The 20,454-nt window shown below is 39.5% G+C and overlaps 2 protein-coding genes across 3 annotated transcripts in view; both read right to left on the reverse strand.

Moving 5' to 3' along the window:
• Positions 1-7,467, reverse strand: part of hnrnpul1 (heterogeneous nuclear ribonucleoprotein U-like 1) — a 41,348-nt gene extending 33,881 nt beyond the window's left edge. For both annotated transcript variants that reach the window (XM_061877912.1, XM_061877911.1), the window contains exons 1-2: positions 7,329-7,467; positions 6,606-6,885 (exon numbers count right to left, since the gene is read on the reverse strand). In XM_061877912.1, coding sequence (XP_061733896.1) covers positions 6,606-6,849 — 244 coding nt within the window. In that variant the 5' untranslated portion in view covers positions 6,850-6,885; positions 7,329-7,467. The remainder of the gene's footprint in view (positions 1-6,605; positions 6,886-7,328) is intronic.
• Positions 7,468-12,688: 5,221 nt separating this feature from the next.
• On the reverse strand, positions 12,689-17,499 carry opa3 (outer mitochondrial membrane lipid metabolism regulator OPA3). The gene is made up of 2 exons (XM_061877913.1): positions 17,295-17,499; positions 12,689-13,811 (listed from the first exon to the last, which is right to left on the reverse strand). The coding sequence occupies exons 1-2, from the start codon at positions 17,434-17,436 to the stop codon at positions 13,483-13,485; spliced, it is 471 nt and encodes a 156-aa protein (XP_061733897.1). The 5' UTR covers positions 17,437-17,499; the 3' UTR covers positions 12,689-13,482.
• Positions 17,500-20,454: the final 2,955 nt, after the last annotated feature.

A 20,454-nucleotide genomic window follows, 5' to 3' on the forward strand; every position in this document is an offset into this window, starting at 1 on the left:
AAGAGACATTGTACAGAATTTGACGATTGCTTTGGCATTACAGCACATGAATCAAATACAAACTAGGAGATCCTTCCATGAAATTAAGAATGAATCAATACAAATGCATGTTGACTAAGATGATAACAAAACATAACTGATATAAAATACAGCACTATGTCATAAGTTTCTGATTTATTAAATTGTAAAACAGTGCAAAATGTTGCTCATTTGTAGTGGTCTTTCTTGAACTATTTGGAAAAAAAGATATAAAAATAACTAAAAACTTGTTGAAAAATAAACATGTGATTCAATTACAGAAAAAGATTTCTAAACATAGAAGTAATCATCAACTTAAATGTGCCCTCTTTGGGGATTGTAATAGAGATCCATCTGGATTCATGAACTTAATTCTAAACATTTCTTCAAAAAAAAAAAATCTTTAACATCAATATTTATGGAACATGTCCACAAAAAATCTAGCTGTAAACACTGAATATTGCATTGTTGCATTTCTTTTCACAGTTTATGAACTTACATTCATATTTTGTTGAAGTATTATCCAATAAATACATTTATAAAGGATTTTTGAATAGTTGCTATTTTTAGAAATATATATTTTTTTAAATCTCACATACCCCTTGGCGTACCTTTAAGTAACCCCATTTGAGAAACACTGAATTATCCTGTTATATCTCACAAATAAAGAAGTGATGGTTGGCAAAGAGAAAATCCAACATTCAAACTCGGATATATATCCGACATTCAAACATATATATTGTTTTGGAAAAAGGTTGTCATGAACATTACATATTTCATTTAAAAAATTATACAAAAGAAAACAAATGGTTATGCTTATGTAAATGTATTCAGTTATAAGTATTCATTTACTTTCTTCTTTCTTCCATGGATCTAAACTTTATTGATGCTGCCACAAAATTAAGGTTCTCTGGCTGACAAGGACCACTAACACATCTCTGCATATTTTACTAGAACACCCTTATGGGCATTACATATATCAAAATCAAGTACTTACATTACTGTTTACTGGTTGAAATACCCTTTTAGAGCAAATATCTACCCAAGCGACCGCTTTGTTGCTGCCAAAAATTTATTTGAAGATTATTTCAACAACAGTGCAGTAGGTACTTGATTTTGATATATGTAATGTACATAAAGGTATTGTAGTAAAATATGTGATTAGTAAATATCAAAATATTCTGTTGAATCACATTTTCAGTCAATATTATGTTTAATTAAAATTTGACATTGATGAATACATACAAACACTTTATAAATATGTTTTGTGCAGGAAGAAATAACAGTTACAATTGCGTGTATCTTCCAAACAAGAAAGAGGTGTTATCACATCAACATGGGACTAACAATAGTCCTTTAAATCCCATTAATACCACAGAAAAGGCAAACTGTCATTTTCCGGACATGACAAAGGCTTAAATCATGTCCAACACGTAGTGTTACAAAACTGTCATTGCTCAAAACATAACATTGAATCAAAATCAATGTTATTATGAATTATTGACCTATCCAAGTTTCCCATTACTTCGCATCAAATATTCCACTGAGAAAAATATTTTTGGTGGAAGATTTAGCAAATTTCTTGAATAAATAATCAAAAAATGTACATTTTGTTTTTTTCTTACTGTACCGAAAATGAACCGAACCGTGACCTCAGAACCGAGGTACGTACCAAACCGAAATTTTTGTGTACCGTTACACTTCTACTATCTATCTAAGTGGTTCTCAACCTTTTTTCAGTGGTGTACCCCGTGAAATTTTTTTAATTCAAGTACCCCCTAATCAGAGCAAAGCATTTTTCGTTGAAAAAAAGAGATAAAGAAGTAAAATACAGCTCTATGTCGTCAGTTTCTGATTTATTAAATTGTATAAAAGTGCATAATATTGCTCATTTGTAGTGGTCTTTCTTGAACTATTTGGAAAAAAAAGATATAAAAACAATTAAAAACTTGTTGAAAAATAAAAAAGTGATTCAATTATAAATAAAGATTTCTACACATAGAAGTAATCAACTTACAGTTCCCCCTTTGGGGATTGTAATAGAGATTAGGGTTGTCCAGATCCGATATTTGGATCGGATCGGCCGCCAATATTTACCAAAAAATGCGTATCGGCAAGGGATGGGAAAATGCCGATCCAGATCCAGTTTTTAAAAAAACCTTGGTCCGTGTTTTCCAACACACCGGTTTAAATAATACATTCCACTCTTCTGCTGCTCCCTAAACTCCATTCCGCATTTTCCAGAACACCTTCAAAACATCCACAGGTCTGCGTTCTAACCGTTCAGACGGCCGTGTGAATTAAAAGTTACAGTTAAAATGTCAGCTGTGTGGGATTATTTTACCCTACAAAGCGAAAAAGATGAAGAGGTGGAGTGTAAAACATGCCACAATAAAGTCAAGCGTGGTGGTAAAGTTGTAAGACATTTTAATGACTCTTGCGAGTGAGAGGCTTTTTAGCATTCATCATAGATGAACACAGGAGCAGGCTGACACCTGAGCATCTTGAAGTGCTCGTCTTTGTTAGAATCTCCCCATTATGTTTGGACTTCAATTGTTTGCCCCCCCCTGACTGGGGAAAACAATTGAAAGGAGTGTGTAGATATATATATATATATATATATATTTTTTAAGTTTACACTTGTTCAAGAGCAAGTATTGATGCTGAGTTATAGACATTTTATCCCACTCAGGTTGTTTGTGTGTTTTGCTTTTTTAAAATAATGTTTACAGCATTATTTGCACTTTATCCTGTTCACTTTTTTACTGTTTAATGATGCCATTTCTGTTGGTCATGTATAATTTTTGATATTTTGTGTTTATCCTTGAATACCAACTATTGTGTATTATTCAAACTCACCTAATTCAGCTGGCTAGTTGTTATCAAAAGTACTAAAATCCTTTTCAGCATGAATCTGACAACTAAGTAGGCTAAATAACTTTAAACTTAAATACATGCTCGGATAGGTCAGTATCGGCCGGTACCGGATCGGAAGTGCAAAAACAGTATCGGCATCGGATCGGAAGTGCAAAAACCTGGATCGGGACATCCCTAATAGAGATCTATCTGGATTCATGAACTTAATTCTAAACATTTATGCACAAAAAAAAGAAATCTTTAACATCAATATTTATGGAACATGTCCACAAAAAAATCTAGCTGTCAACACTGAATATTGCATTGTTGTATTTTTTTTCCACAGTTTATGAACTTACATAAATATTTTCTTTAAGTACGGCATGGCGCAGTGGCCGTGCGCAACCCGAGGGTCCCTGGTTCAATCCCACCTAGTACCAACCTCGTCACGTCCGTTGTCTACTGAGCAAGACACTTCACCCTTGCTCCTGATGGGTGCTGGTTAGCGCCTTGCATGGCAGCTCCCCCCATCAGTGTGTGAATGGGTAAATGTGGAAGTAGTGTCAAAGCGCTTTGAGTACCTTGAAGGTAGAAAAGCGCTACACAAGTACAACCCATTTATCATTTAATCAATAAATATACTTATAAAGGTTTTTTGAATTGTTGCTATTTTTTAGAAAATTTAAAAAAATCTCACGTACCCCTTGGCATACCTTCAAGTACCCCCAGGGGTACGCGTACCCCCATTTGAGAACCACTGATCTATCTATTCCGCTCAATTACGTGAAGATGAATATGAATTGAAACATTTATTTTAAACCTGCACAGTACAATTAAACACATGTTTTTTACATTTTGGCAGAGATATTTATGCAAGGCTTGAAAAGGGGTTGGATGAAGCAGATGCTTATAATAGCTAAGGTTGGGTATCGTTTGAATTTGAACGATTCCGATTCTTTGTTTCGATTCCAATTCCTGACTATTCTCGATTCCGATTCTTTCTTAAAAAAAAAAAAAAAGAAAAGGCAGGGTCAAAAAATAGTTTAGGATATTTTAAATGAGCTAGCTAACCTACAGTCTTTCTGAATGAAATACTCTGACATTCTCCATAAATTTTAATTCTATTAACTTTTTATGAACTTTACTATAAATTCCTCACAGAGCTGTTTTCAATTAGAATATAAATATCAAATCTATGAACTTGAATATAAATATTATTTTTGAAAACCTCACGAAAACACATTTACACACACAAGTGTATGATGCTTTAGGTACTTAAACATGTTACCGTGCTCCCACTGAGGGGCTAACCTGGTGCAGAAAAGCAAATAAACAATAAGAAACAACTTGCAAAACCCAGTCCAGATTAGCAGCAGGTACAGTATAAAATCAGAGACAGTTGTTGTTTAGGAAAATGACCATATCCGCCTTCTCAGGCAGGACGCGTGAGCGTTCTGGACAGATAGTGTCTCCTGTCGAAGACGGGACACGCATTTATTTGTACTCCATGAACTCGGAGGTGCTTCATCATGTTCGACGTGCACCCACCTAAGCACGAAAAAGTCCTGTCGCACGTGTTACATTTCGCTGATATTTCATTTTATTTAGTAAAATAAAGCCACACTTTCGACCGTCAACGCCCGCTATCCATGCCTGACTGACTCGCTCGGCAACATAGGCTCGACTATGCTAACACTTCCGGCGGTGGGCGCTTCTTCGTTGGTGTTCAGCGCCTTCTTCTTCTGGGTCAACGGACTGGGTATCGAAACTAGGAAACGAAATTTAAACTTTTGAACGATTCCGGAAGAATCGGAAAGTTAGTCCCGGTTCCAATCGATACTCAACCCTAATAATACCCCAACCTCTCTCCGTTATTCCACATTTAACATAAACAATATAATACAAGAACAATACTCTATAAACAAAAACAAGAAAAACTCCTGTACACTAACAATACTATGAGACAAGACAAGACGTATCCCTAGGGTCTGGCACCCCGGCTAACTTCCGCTTTGTTCTGTGAACTTCTGGGATTTTTTATTTATTTATAAAATTGCAGCATTTTCTTTTCGTTTTGTTTTTATGCGGCAGTATTTAAGTGAGTTAAAAACAGTCGGTTAGATTTTGGAGCTGTCGGCCACTGTAAAGATAACTGAGGGGTGGAAAAAAAAAAGTGTTAAAGGCCTACTGAAACCCACTACTACCCACCACGCAGTCTGACAGTTTATATATCAATGATGAAATATTAACATTGAAACACATGCCAATACGGCCTTTTTAGTTTACTAAATTACAATTTTAAATTTCCCGGGAGTTTCGTCTTCGAAACGTCGTGTAATGATGACGTGTACGCAAGACGTCAAGGGATTTTTAGGAAGTATGAGCGCTGCGTACACACACAGCTAAATGTCGTCTGCTTTAACGGTGTAATTATACAGTTTTTTGGACATCTGTGTTGCTGAATCTTTTGCGACAAGACAAAACGTATCCCTTTTGAGAAAAGACAAAATGTATCCCTCGGGTCTAGCGCCCCGGCTAACTTCCACTTTGTTCTGTGAACTTCTGGGATTTTTTTTTTTTTTATAAAATTGCAACATTTTCTTTTCCTTTTGTTTTTATCTGGCAGTGTTTGAGTGAGTTAAAAACAGTCGGTTAGATTTTGGAGCTGTCGGCCACTGTATAGATAACTGAGGGGTGGGGGAAAAAAAGTGTTAAAGGCCTACTGAAACCCACTACTCCCCACCACGCAGTCTGATAGTTTATATAGCAATGATGAAATATTAACATTGCAACACATGCCAAAACGGCCTTTTAGTTTACTAAATTACAATTTTAAATTTCCCGGGAGTTTTGTCTTCGAAACGTTGTGTAATGATGTGTACGCAAGACGTCACAGGTTTTTAGGAAGTACGCGCGCTGCACACACACACAGCTAAATGTCGTCTGCTTTAACGGCGTAATTATACAGTTTTTTGGACATCTGTGTTGCTGAATCTTTTGCGACAAGACAAAACGTATCCCTCTGGTCTGGCGCCCAGGCTAACTGTGAACTTCTGGGATTTTTTTTTATTTATAAAATTGCAGCATTTTATCGTTTTGTTTTTATCTGGCAGTGTTTGAGTGAGTAAAAAAACAGTCAGTTACATTTTGGAGCTGTCGGCCACTGTAGTGATAACTTTGAGGGGTGGAAAAAAAAAAGTGTTAAAGGCCTACTGAAACCCACTACTACCCACCACGCAGTCTGATAGTTTATACATCAATGATGAAATATTAACATTGCAACACATGCCAATACGGCCTTTTTAGTTTACTAAATTACAATTTTGAATTTCACGGGAGTTTTGTCTTCTAAACGTCATGTAATGATGACGTGTACGCAAGACGTCAAGGGGTTTTTAGGAAGTATGAGTGCTGCGCACACACAGAGCTAAATGTCGTCTGCTTTAACGGCGTAATTATACAGTTTTTTGGACATCTGTGTTGCTGAATCTTTTGCGACAAGACAAAACGTATCCCTCGGGTCTGGCGCCCCGGCTAACTTCCACTTTGTTCTGTGAACTTCTGGGATTTTTTTTTTATATATATAAAATTGCAGCATTTTTTTTGTTGTTGTTTTTATCTGGCAGTGTTTAAGTGAGTTAAAAACAGTCGGTTAGATTTTGGAGATGTCGGCCACTCTAGTGATAACTTTGAGGGGTGGAAAAAAATAAAGTGTTAAATGTTGCGTTTACCTGGTTGCTCTTGCGCTTCGTCGCCATCCTCCAGTGCTTCATCCCCGCCGTCGTCATCCATGTACTCGGCGCCCTCGTCGCCGTGCTCGCCTTGTTCCGAGGTGTCCGCCAGGGCTTCCTCCTCCTCCATGGCCGTCTTCAGCCGCTCCACCAGGTCCGCTTTGAGGCCTCTGGTGTCCAGGCCGCGCCGCTGGAGCTCATCCTTCAGCTCGTTCACTTTCAGTTTCTTCACGTCCAAACTCATGGCGGTTCTTGTGATCGAGCGTTTCGGCGCAATTTGCTGCAGGGAGTAAGCGAGAAAAACGGGGGAAAGTTTGCGTTTATTTATTGATTTTTTTTTCCGCTCAAAGTCTCTGCGCGCCCACGGCGGCGCTAAGCTAAGTGGCTAATTTAGCTAGCATGTCCAATAAAATCAAACACGCGTGTGCGACGCACTTATAAACCTCCACGAAAAGTGTACATAAAACGGCTATGAAACAAAAAAAGTGTCATTATTTGAGCAAGATATTACGGGAGTGAAGTTATCCACACGTCTACTTGCCGAGCTAGCTTAGCCCTGTTTAGGGCTTAGCTAGCGAACATTGCAAGTATAATACAGTAGTTCAGCGTTCTAGCACACATGCATTGTTTACTGCCGACGAGTCTTGCTTTGTCGCACTGTTTGCGTGCGCAATAAGAAGTTTATTCTGCGAATAGTGCAAACAATTGAAAGTCGGGGCCTACCTTCTCTTCTCAGCGAGTCTCGCGGGCAAAGATGGAACAGCGACTACTGCCCCCTGCCGCCAGCGACCTTCACGCCGGAAGTCTTTCTTCTTCTCTGACTTTTGCTGGCGGGTAACTTGGAAAGTGACACGCTGCCACCTATTGCACAGGAGTATGTCGCATGAGCTCGCTTTCCACATTTTTCTGGAATAAATGTTCCAAAAAGATATTACACATATTTAAAGGCCTACTGAAACCCACTACTACCCACCACGCAGTCTGATAGTTTATATATCAATGATGAAATATTAACATTGCGACACATGCCAATACGGTCTTTTTAGTTTACTAAATTACAATTTTAAATTTCCCGGGAGTTTCGTCTTCGAAACGTTGTGTAATGATGACGTGTACGCAAGACGTCACGGGTTTTTAGGAAGTATGAGCGCTGCGCACACACACAGCTAAATGCATTAATGGTAAGAAGTATTATATTTCTTATTGGTCAACTTTGGAATCTTTTGCAATTTGTTCAATTAATATTGGAGAAGTCACAGTAGAAAGATGGAGTTGGGAAGCTTTAGCCTTTAGCCACACAAACACACGGTGATTCCTTGTTTAAAATTCCCGGAGGTGAAAGTTTACTATGGATCAGAGCGCGGTCAAGCGGACATGGATCCTTACCGAATGTCAACCAGGAGGTTTCGGTGAGAAAATTGTGGTTAAAAAGTCGCCTCTTACCGGATATCAGCTGAGCTTGTGCCGTCCGTACAGCTGCCGTCGACTTCCCTAAGACACTGGGCGTCAAAACACCCGTGGACGTACACTTCCGACTATCAGGTACTGTTAAACTCACTAAAACACTAGCAACACAATAGAAAGATAAAGGATTTCCCAGAATTATCCTAGTAAATGTGTCTAAAAAAGTCCGGAATCCGTCCCAATGCAATCGCGTTTATTAATTTTTTTTCTATTCCGTCGTTATCAATATACTCAAACACAAATCTTTCATCCTCGCTCAAATTAATGGGGAAATTGTCGTTTTCTCGGTCCAAATAGCTCTTTTTGTTGGAGGCTCCCATTAAAAACAATGTGAATATGTGAGGAGCCGTCATCATGTGACGTCATCGTCTGCGACTTCCAGTAAAGGCAGGGTTTTTCTATTAACGACCAAAAGTTGCGAATTTTATCGTGGATGTTCTCTACTAAATCCTTTCAGCAAAAATATGACAATATCGGGAAATGATCAAGTATGACACGTTTAAATAAGAAAATCTAATTTCAGTAGGCCTTTTAAGACGAAACTTTGTGTCAACTAAGAGTTATAGAGGGACTTACATATACCATTATTAATCATTAGTATGACATTTTAATCTTTTTCTCAATAAATACTGATTTGATTGCTCTTTTTTTCTTACATTTTAACTGTTAAGAAATGACCCCAAGGACGCACTTTGGGCACCACTCATCTACTATAGCTTACTATTAATAATAAAAATAGATACATGTATATATATAGCGCTAGGACGGAGAGGCTTCGCGGTGTCTTGGCTGTGTGAGCAGGTGTCGGACACCTCAGTCACCTTGGACGGATCATCGCTCATCCATGCGGACTGGACACTGGCCGAGAGTGGAGTCGGCTGTCTTGGTTGCTTTGTTGGGTCTGCTTCTGTCTCTGGCCATGCTCCCTCCACCCCAGCGGACGATGGCGTGGAACACCGCAGAGGCCACCACAGTGGATATGTTTCTTTTACTTTTTATTCATAGCTGTATGTAGAAGTGTCTGGTTGTATCTGCTGCTTTAAAGTCTTTAATGTCCTCTGTGTTCTTTGATGTTTCCCTCTTACACACATGGAAGAGGGATGTGTACTATGGCTATGAGTTGTTGTTTTTTTCCCCTTGGCCTCAGTCTGCACCCCCTCTCCAGGGCCCAGGCTAAGACCGATTTTTTTATTTTATTTTAATCTTCTATTTTTTTCTCCCCCCTTGTTTACCTGTATCTCATGTTTTTTTTGTAAGGTGCGCTGGAAGCCGGCAGACCCGTCAGCGATCCTGTTCTGTCTCCCTGTAATGTTTGTCTGATCTTGAATGGGATTGTGCTGAAAATTGTAATTTTCCTGAAGGAACTCTCCTGACGGAATAAATAAAGTACTATCTAATCTAATCTAATATGTATGTGTATATATATATACAAACATACATGTATATATATATATATACATATATATATATATATATATATATATATATATATAACAGGTACATATAAGTATATACACATATATATATATATATGTGTATATGTATACATATGTATATATGGACGGCGTGGCGCAGTGGGGGAGTGGCTGTGTGCAACCCGAGGGTCCCTGGTTCAATCCCCACCTAGTACCAACTCCGTTGTGTCCTGAGCAAGACACTTCACCCTTGCTCCTGATGGGTGCTAGTTAGCGCCTTGCATGGCAGCTCCCTCCATCAGTGTGTAAATGTGTGTGTGAATGGGTAAATGTGGAATTAGTGTCAAAGCGCTTTGAGTACCTTGAAAGTAGAAAAGCGCTATACAAGTACAACCCATTTATCATTTATATATATGTGTATATACTTACATATATATATATATATATATAGACAGTATAATGTGAAGAAAAACATCCAGGAATTCACATATTAGGAATTTTAAATAATTTATTTGTAAATTATGGTGGAAAATAAGTATTTGGTTATTAACAATAATTTAAGTCAATACTTTGTAATATAACCTTTGTTGGCAATAACAGAGGTCAAACGATTACTATAGGTCTTTACCAGTTTTGCGCACACAGTAGCTGGTATTTTGGCCCATTCCTCTATGCAGATCTTCCCGAGAGCAGTGATGTTTTGGGGCTGTCGCCGAGCAACACGGACTTTCAACTCTCTCCACAGATTTTCTATGGGGTTGAGGTCTGGAGACTGGCTAGGCCACTCCAGGACTTTCAAATGTTTCTTACGGAGCCGCTCCTTTGTTGCCCGGGCGGTGTGGTTGGGATCATTGTCATGCTGGAAGACCCAGCCACGTTTCATCTTCAAAGCTCTCACTGATGGAAGGAGGTTTCGGCTCAAAATCTCACGATACATGGCCCCATTCATTCTTTCCTTAACACGGATCAGTCGTCCTGTCCCCTTAGTTGAAAAACAGCCCCAAAGCATGATGTTTCCACCACCATTCTTCACAGTAGGTATGGTGTTTTTGGGATGCAACTCAGTATTCTTCTTCCTCCAAACAGTTTATACCCAAAAGTTCTATTTTGGTTTCATCTGACCACATGACATTCTCCCAAACCTCTGCTGTATCATCCATGTGCTCTCTGGCAAACCTCAGACGGGCCTGTACATGCACTGGTTTAAGCAGGGAGACATGTCTGGCACTGCAGGATTTGATTCCCTGTCGGCGTAGTGTGTTACCGATGGTAACGTTTGTTACTTTGGTTCCAGCTCTCTGCAGGTCATTCACCAGGTCCCCCATTGTGGTTCTGGGATTTTTGCTCACCGTTCTCATGATCATTTTGAACCCACGGGATGAGATCTTGCGAGGAGTCCCAGCTCGAGGGAGATTATCAGTGGTCTTGTATGTCTTCCATTTTCTGATAATTGCTCCCACGGTTGATTTTTTTCACACCAAGCTGCTTGCCTATTTTGGATTCACTTTTCCCAGTCTAGTGCAGGTCTACAATTCTTTTCCTGGTGTCGTTCGACAGCTCTTTGGTCTTGGCCATAGTGGAGTTTGGAGTATGACTGTTTGAGGCCCTGGACAGGTGTCTTTTATGCAGATAACGAGTTCAAACAGGTTCCTTTAATAAAGGTAACGAGTGGAGGACAGAAGAGCTTCTTAAGAAGGAGTTACAGGTCTGTGAGGGCCAGAGATCTTCCTCGCTTTAAGTGACCATATACCTATTTTCCACCATAATTTACAAATAAATTTAAAATTCCTACAATGCGAATTCCTGGATGATTTTTTTTTCACATTCTGTCTCTCACAGTTGAAGTGTACCTATATATATACACATATACATGCATATATATTATATATATATACATATATATATATACACGTATGTATATATATACATACTTATATATACATATATATATATACAAAAAGATATATATAAATACGTACATATATACACATATATACACACACACGAATATATATATATATATATATATACATATATATATATATATATATACATACACACACACACACATATGTATATATATATCTACATTTCCATCCATCCATCCATTTCCTACCGCTTATTCCCATCCATCCATCCATTTTCTACCGCTTATTCCCTTTGGGGTCACGGGGGGCGCTGGCGCCTATCTCAGCTACAATCGGGCGGAAGGCGGTGTAAACCCTGGACAAGTCGCCACCTTATTCCCTTTGTATATATATATATATACATATATTATATACATATATATTATATACACATAGATATACATATATATGTATATTATACACATATATATATATATATATATATATAGTGTGGATGTTGTCTGTTATCTGTGTTGGCCCTGCGATGAGGTGGCGACTTGTCCAAGGTGTACGCCACCTTCCGCCCGATTGTAGCTGAGATAGGCACCACCGCCCCCCGCGACCCCAAAGGAAATAAGCGGTATAAAATGCATAGACATATATAAATATAATGCATGGATGGATATATATATATTATTTATACACATACATATTATATACACATATATATTATATACATAATTATATATATATATATATATATATATATATACACATATACATACACATATAATGTGGATGTTGTCTTTCTGTTGGCCCTGCGATGAGGTGGCGACTTGTCCAGGGTGTACGCCGCCTTCCGCCTGATTGTAGCTGAGATAGGCACCAGCGCCCCCCTATCTCAGCTACAATCGGGCGGAAGGCGGTGTACACCCTGGACAAGTCGCCACCTCATCATAGGGCCAACGCAGATAGACAGACAACATTCACACTCACATTCACACACTAGGGCCAATTTAGTGTTGCCAATCAACCTATCCCCAGGTGCATGTCTTTGGATGTGGGAGGAAGCCAGAGTACTTTAAGTCTCCCGGCTGGCCTGGGAACAAGTCTGGGCTCCTCTGCTTAGGCTGTTGCCTCTGCGACCGCACTTTGGATAAGCAAAAGAAGATGTATGGATATTCATACATACATTTTATTGTATTCTATTTGTATTATCTCTTACTTTAACACGTTTTGTTAATATAAAGATGTTGACTTTTGTATCGTTTGTGTGATCTTTTGGTCAATTAAAAAAACAACTAATTGATAAGTTTTGTGTCAACATTTTTAGGCATCAAACAATAAAAACTATGTATTCAAAAATATTTGATTTCATTTATTAAAGCTTACACTATTACCTATAATCTTTCATTGATCACTTAAACCTTCATGGTGTTAACAGTGATTTTGACTGAAATTCATACCGATATTGGAAAACATTGAACGTCAATGATTAGACAATATTGAACGTCAATGATTAAACAATATTGAACGTCAATGATTGGACAATATTGAACATCAATGATTGGACAAAATTAAACATCAACGATTGGACAACATTGAACATTAACGATTGGACAATATTGAACATCAATGATTGGAAAATGTAATATTAATTATTGGACAATATTGAACATCAATGATTGGACAATATTGAACATCAAAGATTGGACAATATTGAACATCAAAGATTGGACACTATTGAACGTCAATGATTGGACAATATTGAACATCAATGATTGGACAACATTGAATGTCAATAATTGGATATTACTGAACATCAATAATTGGACATTATTGAACATCAAAGATTGGACAACATTGAACTTCAAAGACAAATGAAGCCCCCTCAGGTTAACGCTGTTATCAAATATATTACTTTGGAAGGCGTTACAGAGTCCATCTTGTAGTGAGCATGCAACATGGAGACCCTCAACAACATGGAGACCCTGAACACACCATGAACATCACAGCAGTTCTACGTGGTCGCTCCACATGTGACTTGATTACAAAACGCAGCCATCTTCCCTCCACAAGAAAACAGAATATTCCGTGAGCGGAGTGGCCGCCATCACATCAGGCTTTAAGTGTGGCGAGAAGGTGTCCAGATCACTTTTTAGTGGGTGTGGGGAAAGAGAGCAGTTGCCTGTTGACTTCTCGCAGCTGAGCGCTCAGCGTCTCTGTGGTGAAGGTCAGCTCTGCTATTTGAGTCTGGAGGCCACTGAGGGTCTCGCTGAGCTCCTCTTCCTTGCGGCGCGAGTTGGCCGCCTGCCTGCTGTACTCCAGCACCATGCACCCGCCGCCCACTAGGAAGACCACCGTCTCTCCCAGCAGCTCCGCCCCCAGCTCCGCCGCCGCCTCCTCGTTCAGCGGCTTTATGGTGGACCCCCGGAAGCCCATGATACGCATCTTTGTTCTCATCTCGATCCAGTGGTAAACTGAAATGAGGACATACACATGGTTATGCGCTACAACAACACTACCACAGAGGGTCCTGACTGTCTTCACTGAGGGCGGCACGCTGAAAAATCAGAGTAGGCGGGGGCCATTTTGAGATTTTTCATTTTCAATACCAACACAATATATTGATATTTTAAAATCTTTTTGGGCTCCCCTCAACTTTGGCATCAGGAACATGTCTTGTTGAGAAATAAAGTCATGAATAAACTTTTTTTAACGTCTAAATCTCTAGATCATCTTCAGATCCGTCAATAAAAAGTTAAAAACATTTTTTGTCTTCTGTCCTCTTTGATAAACACCCTGTTTTTTTAATGGCAAAAACAAAAAATATGCTATATTTTCCTAAAAAATATTTATAAGTGGAATATTTGATCAATTGATGGGAGGGAGCCCAGTAAGCTGCTTTTTTATGCTGTTTTGAAAGACCTGTGTCACGTTACTTCAAACCTGACAGGGTCGATTGCTTCAGTCTTAAAGGCCTACTGAAATGAGATTTTCTTATTTAAACGGGGATAGCAGGTCCATTCTATGTGTCATACTTGATCATTTTGCGATTTTGCCATATTTTTGCTGAAAGGATTTAGTAGAGAACATCGACGATAAAGTTCGCAACTTTTGGTGCTAACAGAAAAGCCCTGCATTTACCGGAAGTCGCAGACGATGACGTCACATGTTGATGGCTCATCACATCCTCACATTGTTTTTTAATGGAAGCCTCCAACAAAAAGTGCTATTCGGACCAAGAAAACGACAACTTCCCCATTAATTTGAGCGAGGAAGAAAGATTCTTGTTTGAGGATATTGATAGCGATGGACTAGAGGAAAAAAAAAAAAGGAAAAAAAAAACGTGATTGCATTGGGACGGATTCCGATGTTTTTACTAGGATCATTCTGGGAAATCCCTTATCTTTCTATTGTGTTGCTAGTGTTTTAGTGAGTTTAACAGTACCTGATAGTCAGAGGTGTATGTCCACGGGTGTCTTGACGCCAGTGTCTCAGGGAAGTCGACGGCAGCTTTATGGGCAGTACAAGCTCAGCTGATCTCCAGTAAGAAGCGAATTTTTACCACAATTTTCTCACCGAAACCTGCTGGTTTACATTCGGTCGGGATCCATGTTCGCTGTGATCCATAGTAAAGTTTCACTTCTGGGAATTTTAAACAAGGAATCACCGTGTGTTTGTGTGGCTAAAGGCTAAAACTTCCCAACTCCATCTTTCTACCTTGACTTCTCCAATATTAATTGAACCAATTGAAAAAGATTCAGCAACACAGATTTCCAAAATACTGTGTAATTATGCCGTTACAGCAGACGACTTATAGTTGTGTGTGTGTGCAGCGCTCATACTTCCTAACAGTCCGTGACGTCACACGTATTATTTAATGTTTTTTTTTTATTCCACGCTATTTTTGTTTTTTAAGGCAAAAACAAAAAATATGCAATGTTTTGGCCCATAAATATTTCAAAGTGGAATATTTGATTGATCAATTAGTGCCTCAAATTCGTCAATAATTCATAAAACCCATAATTTTGATTAATTATTGAATTGTAACTAAAAAAAAAAAATCTCACTAAAATTCAATAACAAATTTGTATTATTTTTCAATGTTTTTCTTTTTTATTTCTTGGTGTTTTTGTCATGGAAAACTTTGTTTTTGTTAATGGCAAAAACAAAAAATATGCAATATTCCCACCCCCCAAAAAAATTTCAAAGTGGAATATTTGCCTTAAGTCAATAATTTAGAACACCATTAATTTTGATTATAACATTTTAACAAAAATTTGAAACATTCTTATATTTAGATATAAAAATGCCTCATTCCAAATAAATTAGTGGGTGTGTTTTATTTCTCTCATTCGGGACCAATATAGACTCCTGTTAGTGCCTGCAAGTCCGCATTCAGGGCCGTATTACTGGTGAGCACATAGTAAAAGTAAAGTGTGTCACTAAAGTCGCTGCTCCTTTGAAATGTTTCAACTTGTATGCTAGCGTTAGTCAAATTTCTTTATTTTGTGTATTTTGACACTGAGTTTCGCGTAGTGGAACGGGAGGTCGTGCACACACACACACACACACACACACACACACACACACACACACGCGCAAACGTACACAAACGTGAAAAAATAGTCAAGGTTTGTTCTGATTGACACGGAAAACAAAGACGAGATCCTGGATAACTTCAATCTAAATCTTAGTCATGTCCTCTGTCTTCTTCTAGGTTTGTTGAGTCCACGTAAAACTCCATCCGGATAAAACTGGTGCATCAAAGGAAGATGCAAACATTTTGTTTGCACGCTTGTTATAATCTTCATCATCAATCCATTTTCTACCGCGTGTCCCTTTTTGGGGTCGCGGGGGTTGCTGGACCCTGGACAAGTCGCCACCTCATCACAGGGCCAACACACACAGACAGACAACATTCACACTCACATTCACACACTAGGGCCAATTTAGTGTTGACCATCAACCTATCCCCAGGTGCATGTCTTTGGAGGTGGGAGGAAGCCGAAGTACTCGGAGGGAACCCACGCAGTCACGGGGAGACATGCAAACTCCACACAGAAAGATCCTGAGCCCGGGTTTGAACTCAGGACTTCTCAGGACCTTCGTATTGGGAGGCACATGCACTAACCCCTGTACCTGCGTGCTGCCCCATCTTCATCATCCATTCATTCACTACCGCTTGTCACTTTTGGGGTCGCTGGAGCCTATCTCAGCTGCATTCTGGCGGAAGGCTGTGTAGACTCTGGACAAGTATATGTTTAAAACGAAGAAAAAAAAATCTATTTATTTATTTTACAACCTAAAACACAATAATGAAATGACAGATGGGTTTGTTTGTGTTGGTTTCAAGGGGAAAAAACTAATTGACTATTAATTTATGTATTTTTGGCATTTGCAAAAGGAGTACTTCATCTCATCGCAGCAATGTTAATTTGAAACGTTCCATTAGTTTCATGATGTTTGTGTGTTTTAGGCTGATTAGATCATTTCTGCCTTTTGACCGTTGCTGTGCATTGGCCGCTGTCGGCCACCGTACTTATCAGTTAATGAACGATTACGTTCCAGTTTAAGACTGTTTACTTGTACGCTATTAGTTAGATAACAACTAATATGACATCGGCGTCCATGTTACAACATGCGGCTTTTTAATAGCTTAAACGAGATATTATGTGTATAATTATGGATATTATAATCACTATTCAAGTCATTGTGGAGTGTTCGAAGGCTCGCCCTGAGAGGTTAACATTAGCAAAAGAGACATCCTAGTCCCGCCCCCCTACACCCATGCTCGTCCACGATTGGACAGTCAAGGGAATACTCGACGCCTATTGGACAATACATTTTCACAAGTGTAATCTTATTGGTCCTTGAAGGACCTCGTTAACTTGGGTCCGGGTGTCCGACACCGAAAGCTAGCGGTCACCAGGCCGCCTTAAACCGGGCAACTAACTCACGCTGTGCTGGCGGCAAACAAACGTAGCTTCGGAAGAACTCGCTGCTCCGGGCTCCTGCTTTTATCCGGTTCGCTATGGGCTTGCTCATCTGCTTCACTCCGAGGTAGAGGAGCTTGGCGATGGGGAAGGCGCCGACGACCATCTTGGCGGAAGTGCTTTTACATCGAGAGGGGGCGGGGCTTGTAGATATCACGTGATCGCCTGGGCGTCCAATCACACGCCGTGAGTGCAGTGCAGTATTTATTATGACAGGGGAACCATGCCCAACAATGACATTGGTGATGACGTAACTTGCACGTAGAGACACCGTTTTGTACATGACGCAAACACGTTTGAAGATTTTATTGCCATTTAATGAGCGAGTTGACTCTGACGTCACCCGGCCAGATCCTGCACGAACACCTGGCTCAGGTTACCTTTGCAACCCCATTATACTATTGGCTTATATTTATATTCATAAATGGAAGTTTCTCAATACCCGACCTGTGTTTGTGCATTTAAAAAAAAATGATAAATTTATTTTTAAAAACCTCTAAAGGCCTTAGTGGCCACATGCGTGGACAGCACCTTTTAGCTCTTATTTCCAAAATTGTGTACTCTACTGCAGGGGTCTCAGACACGCGGCCCAATTGCGGCCCGCGAGACGTTAGTTTGCGGCCCACACCTTGATATGAACATTTAATTTTAGAGCGGCCTGCAAGTTTTATATGAATGGCGCTTGACAGCATAATATTTGCCTCAGGCTACCGAATTTCAGGGCAACCATTCTCTTGAATTTTTGACGATTTTATTCAACCAATCAACAATGTTCATGCAACTCTGACTCTTCCAGGCTACAATATACACGTCCGCTACTACCAACCCCCCCCCCCCCCCCCCACACCCTTGTGTTGGTTGAGGTGGTGTATATTGTAGCCTGGAAGAGTTAGGGCTGCTAGGTGTTCTGGGTATTTGTTCTGTTGTGTTTATGTTGTGTTACGGTGCAGATGTTCTCCTGAAATGTGTTTGTCATTCTTGTTTGATGTGGGTTCATAGTTTGGCCTATATTTGTAACAGCGATAAAGTTGTTTATACAGCCACCCTCAGTGTGACCTGTATCGCTGTTGATCAAGTATGCCTTGCAGTCACTTACACAAATCTGCAGAAGCCTCATACAACATGTGGCTGGGCCGACACGTTGTTTGTGTGATGGAAAGGTGGACGCAATGACATGTTGTAGAGGACGTTAAAAGTAGTGCTATCACGGCCCGCCTTTAATATTGTTGGAAGGGTGAAAATCGGCACAAATTCGGGAGGAGCACTGAAATTCAGGAGTCTCCCGGAAACATCGGGAGGGATGGCAAGTATGTTGCGTGGGCGGGAAAACCATTCAAAGAAGGTGAATACATTAAAAGGTGCATGTTAGATTTTTAAAGAAATCTTTTCTTGCGGCCCAGCCTCACTCAGTTTCTGCATCCAGTGGCCCCCAGGTATATTGAGTTTGAGACCCCTGCTCTGCTGAATTGGGGTCTTTTGGCCGCTTATGTGGACACTTATACTGCCATCTGGTGGTTTCAGAAGAGTATAACATACAATGGAATTTGGAAAAAAAAAGTGTAAAAATTAGAAATATCTTGTCACTACACATGAAGTACACGTTTGTGTACTTATGGACTAAGTACATCACCCATTCATCCATTTTCTACCGCTTATTCCCTTCAGGGGCGCTGGAGCCTATCTCATACAATTTTAATTATAATTTTCCTGAAGGAACTCTCCTGAAAGAATCAATAAAGTACTATCTATCTATCTATCTGTCTGTCTGTCTGTCTGTCTGTCTGTCTATCTATCCATCTATCTATCTATCCATCCATCCATCCATCCATCCCTCCCTCCATCCTTCCTTCTGTCCGTCCGTCCGTCCGTCTGTCTATCCATCAAAATATGATTTTTAGTTTTTATTCTAATCAGGGTCTAATAAACCAAAATAACAAAGAGAAATTTAAAAAAAGCATGTAAACAAATAGCTTGGGCCTTAAGACGTTAAAACGCGTTCTACCTCTAACAACCAAAAAGCTGTGAAAACTATGATACTGTGCTCCAAATTTGGATTATTTACGGAATTTCTGTGAGCCTATGGCTTTGCACTTACAGTATATATCTTTTGCATTTTTCTTTAGTTGCTTTATTAAGTTAACAACCCCCTGGTGCTGCTTTGTACTGTTTTTTTTTTTTTTTTTACTGTTTCTGTACTTGTTTTGATTATTATTATTTATTTGATTGTATGTAAATATTGAATATTATAAATAGAGATGCCAATAAATGCTTTAAAATGTAATATCGGAAATTCTCGGTATTGGTTTCAAAAAGTAAATTGGAAAAAATAAATTGAAAAGTAATGACTTTTTAATACGCCGCTGTACGGTAAAACACGGACGTAGGGAGCAGTACAGAGCAGTTGCTTCTTCCAGTCAGCAGCCCCTACCCTCTCTCCTCTCCCCTTTCTCACACACAACACAGGAGTTGCAGCACGACTGCGGCATTAGAGGTTTACTGGCGACGCTTGATGACCTCCTCAAACCGCCGCGAGCGCAGTATAACAACAAGAGTGTGTTGTCGCCGGTGCTGTAGCCGTGGTTAACTAGTGAGCTCGCTCGGTGACTGACTAACGACACCATGTCTATGGTTTGGGATTATTTCAAAGTGTGTCTGATGTATAAAAAAACTGGCAATTTGCAATGACTGCAAAAAGTTGGTTTTGCGAGGAGGAACCAAGACGTCTTCTTTTAATGTGAGCAATTTGATCTCCCACCTCTTCAAGAATCATACGGAGACACACGATGAATACAAGCGGAAGATGGATGAAAAGCAAACACCGAAAGCAGCTTGCAGTGAACAGAGGTGCCCTGTCTCAACGCAGCATTTCAGAAGCTCTGGCTGACTGGTAGGCCACTTCAAGCGCTCACCACTAGCTTGCAGCACTTTTGTGTTACTCATACAAATATGTTAGAGCAGGGCAGATTGAGCCCAGTTTATAATTTCCTGTTATACAGTATGCCAGGCAGTCTACTAAAGGAGGACTTTGGTATTGTTTACTTTATTACTCTAGTATACTCTGGACTGAAGCTGTGTGGCTTCATTGTTTTTGTAGCTGTTGTTTTGAGGCATGTTTAAAAAATGT

This window comes from Nerophis ophidion, linkage group LG18 (genome assembly GCF_033978795.1).
Source record: "Nerophis ophidion isolate RoL-2023_Sa linkage group LG18, RoL_Noph_v1.0, whole genome shotgun sequence".
Lineage (NCBI taxonomy): Eukaryota > Metazoa > Chordata > Actinopteri > Syngnathiformes > Syngnathidae > Nerophis > Nerophis ophidion.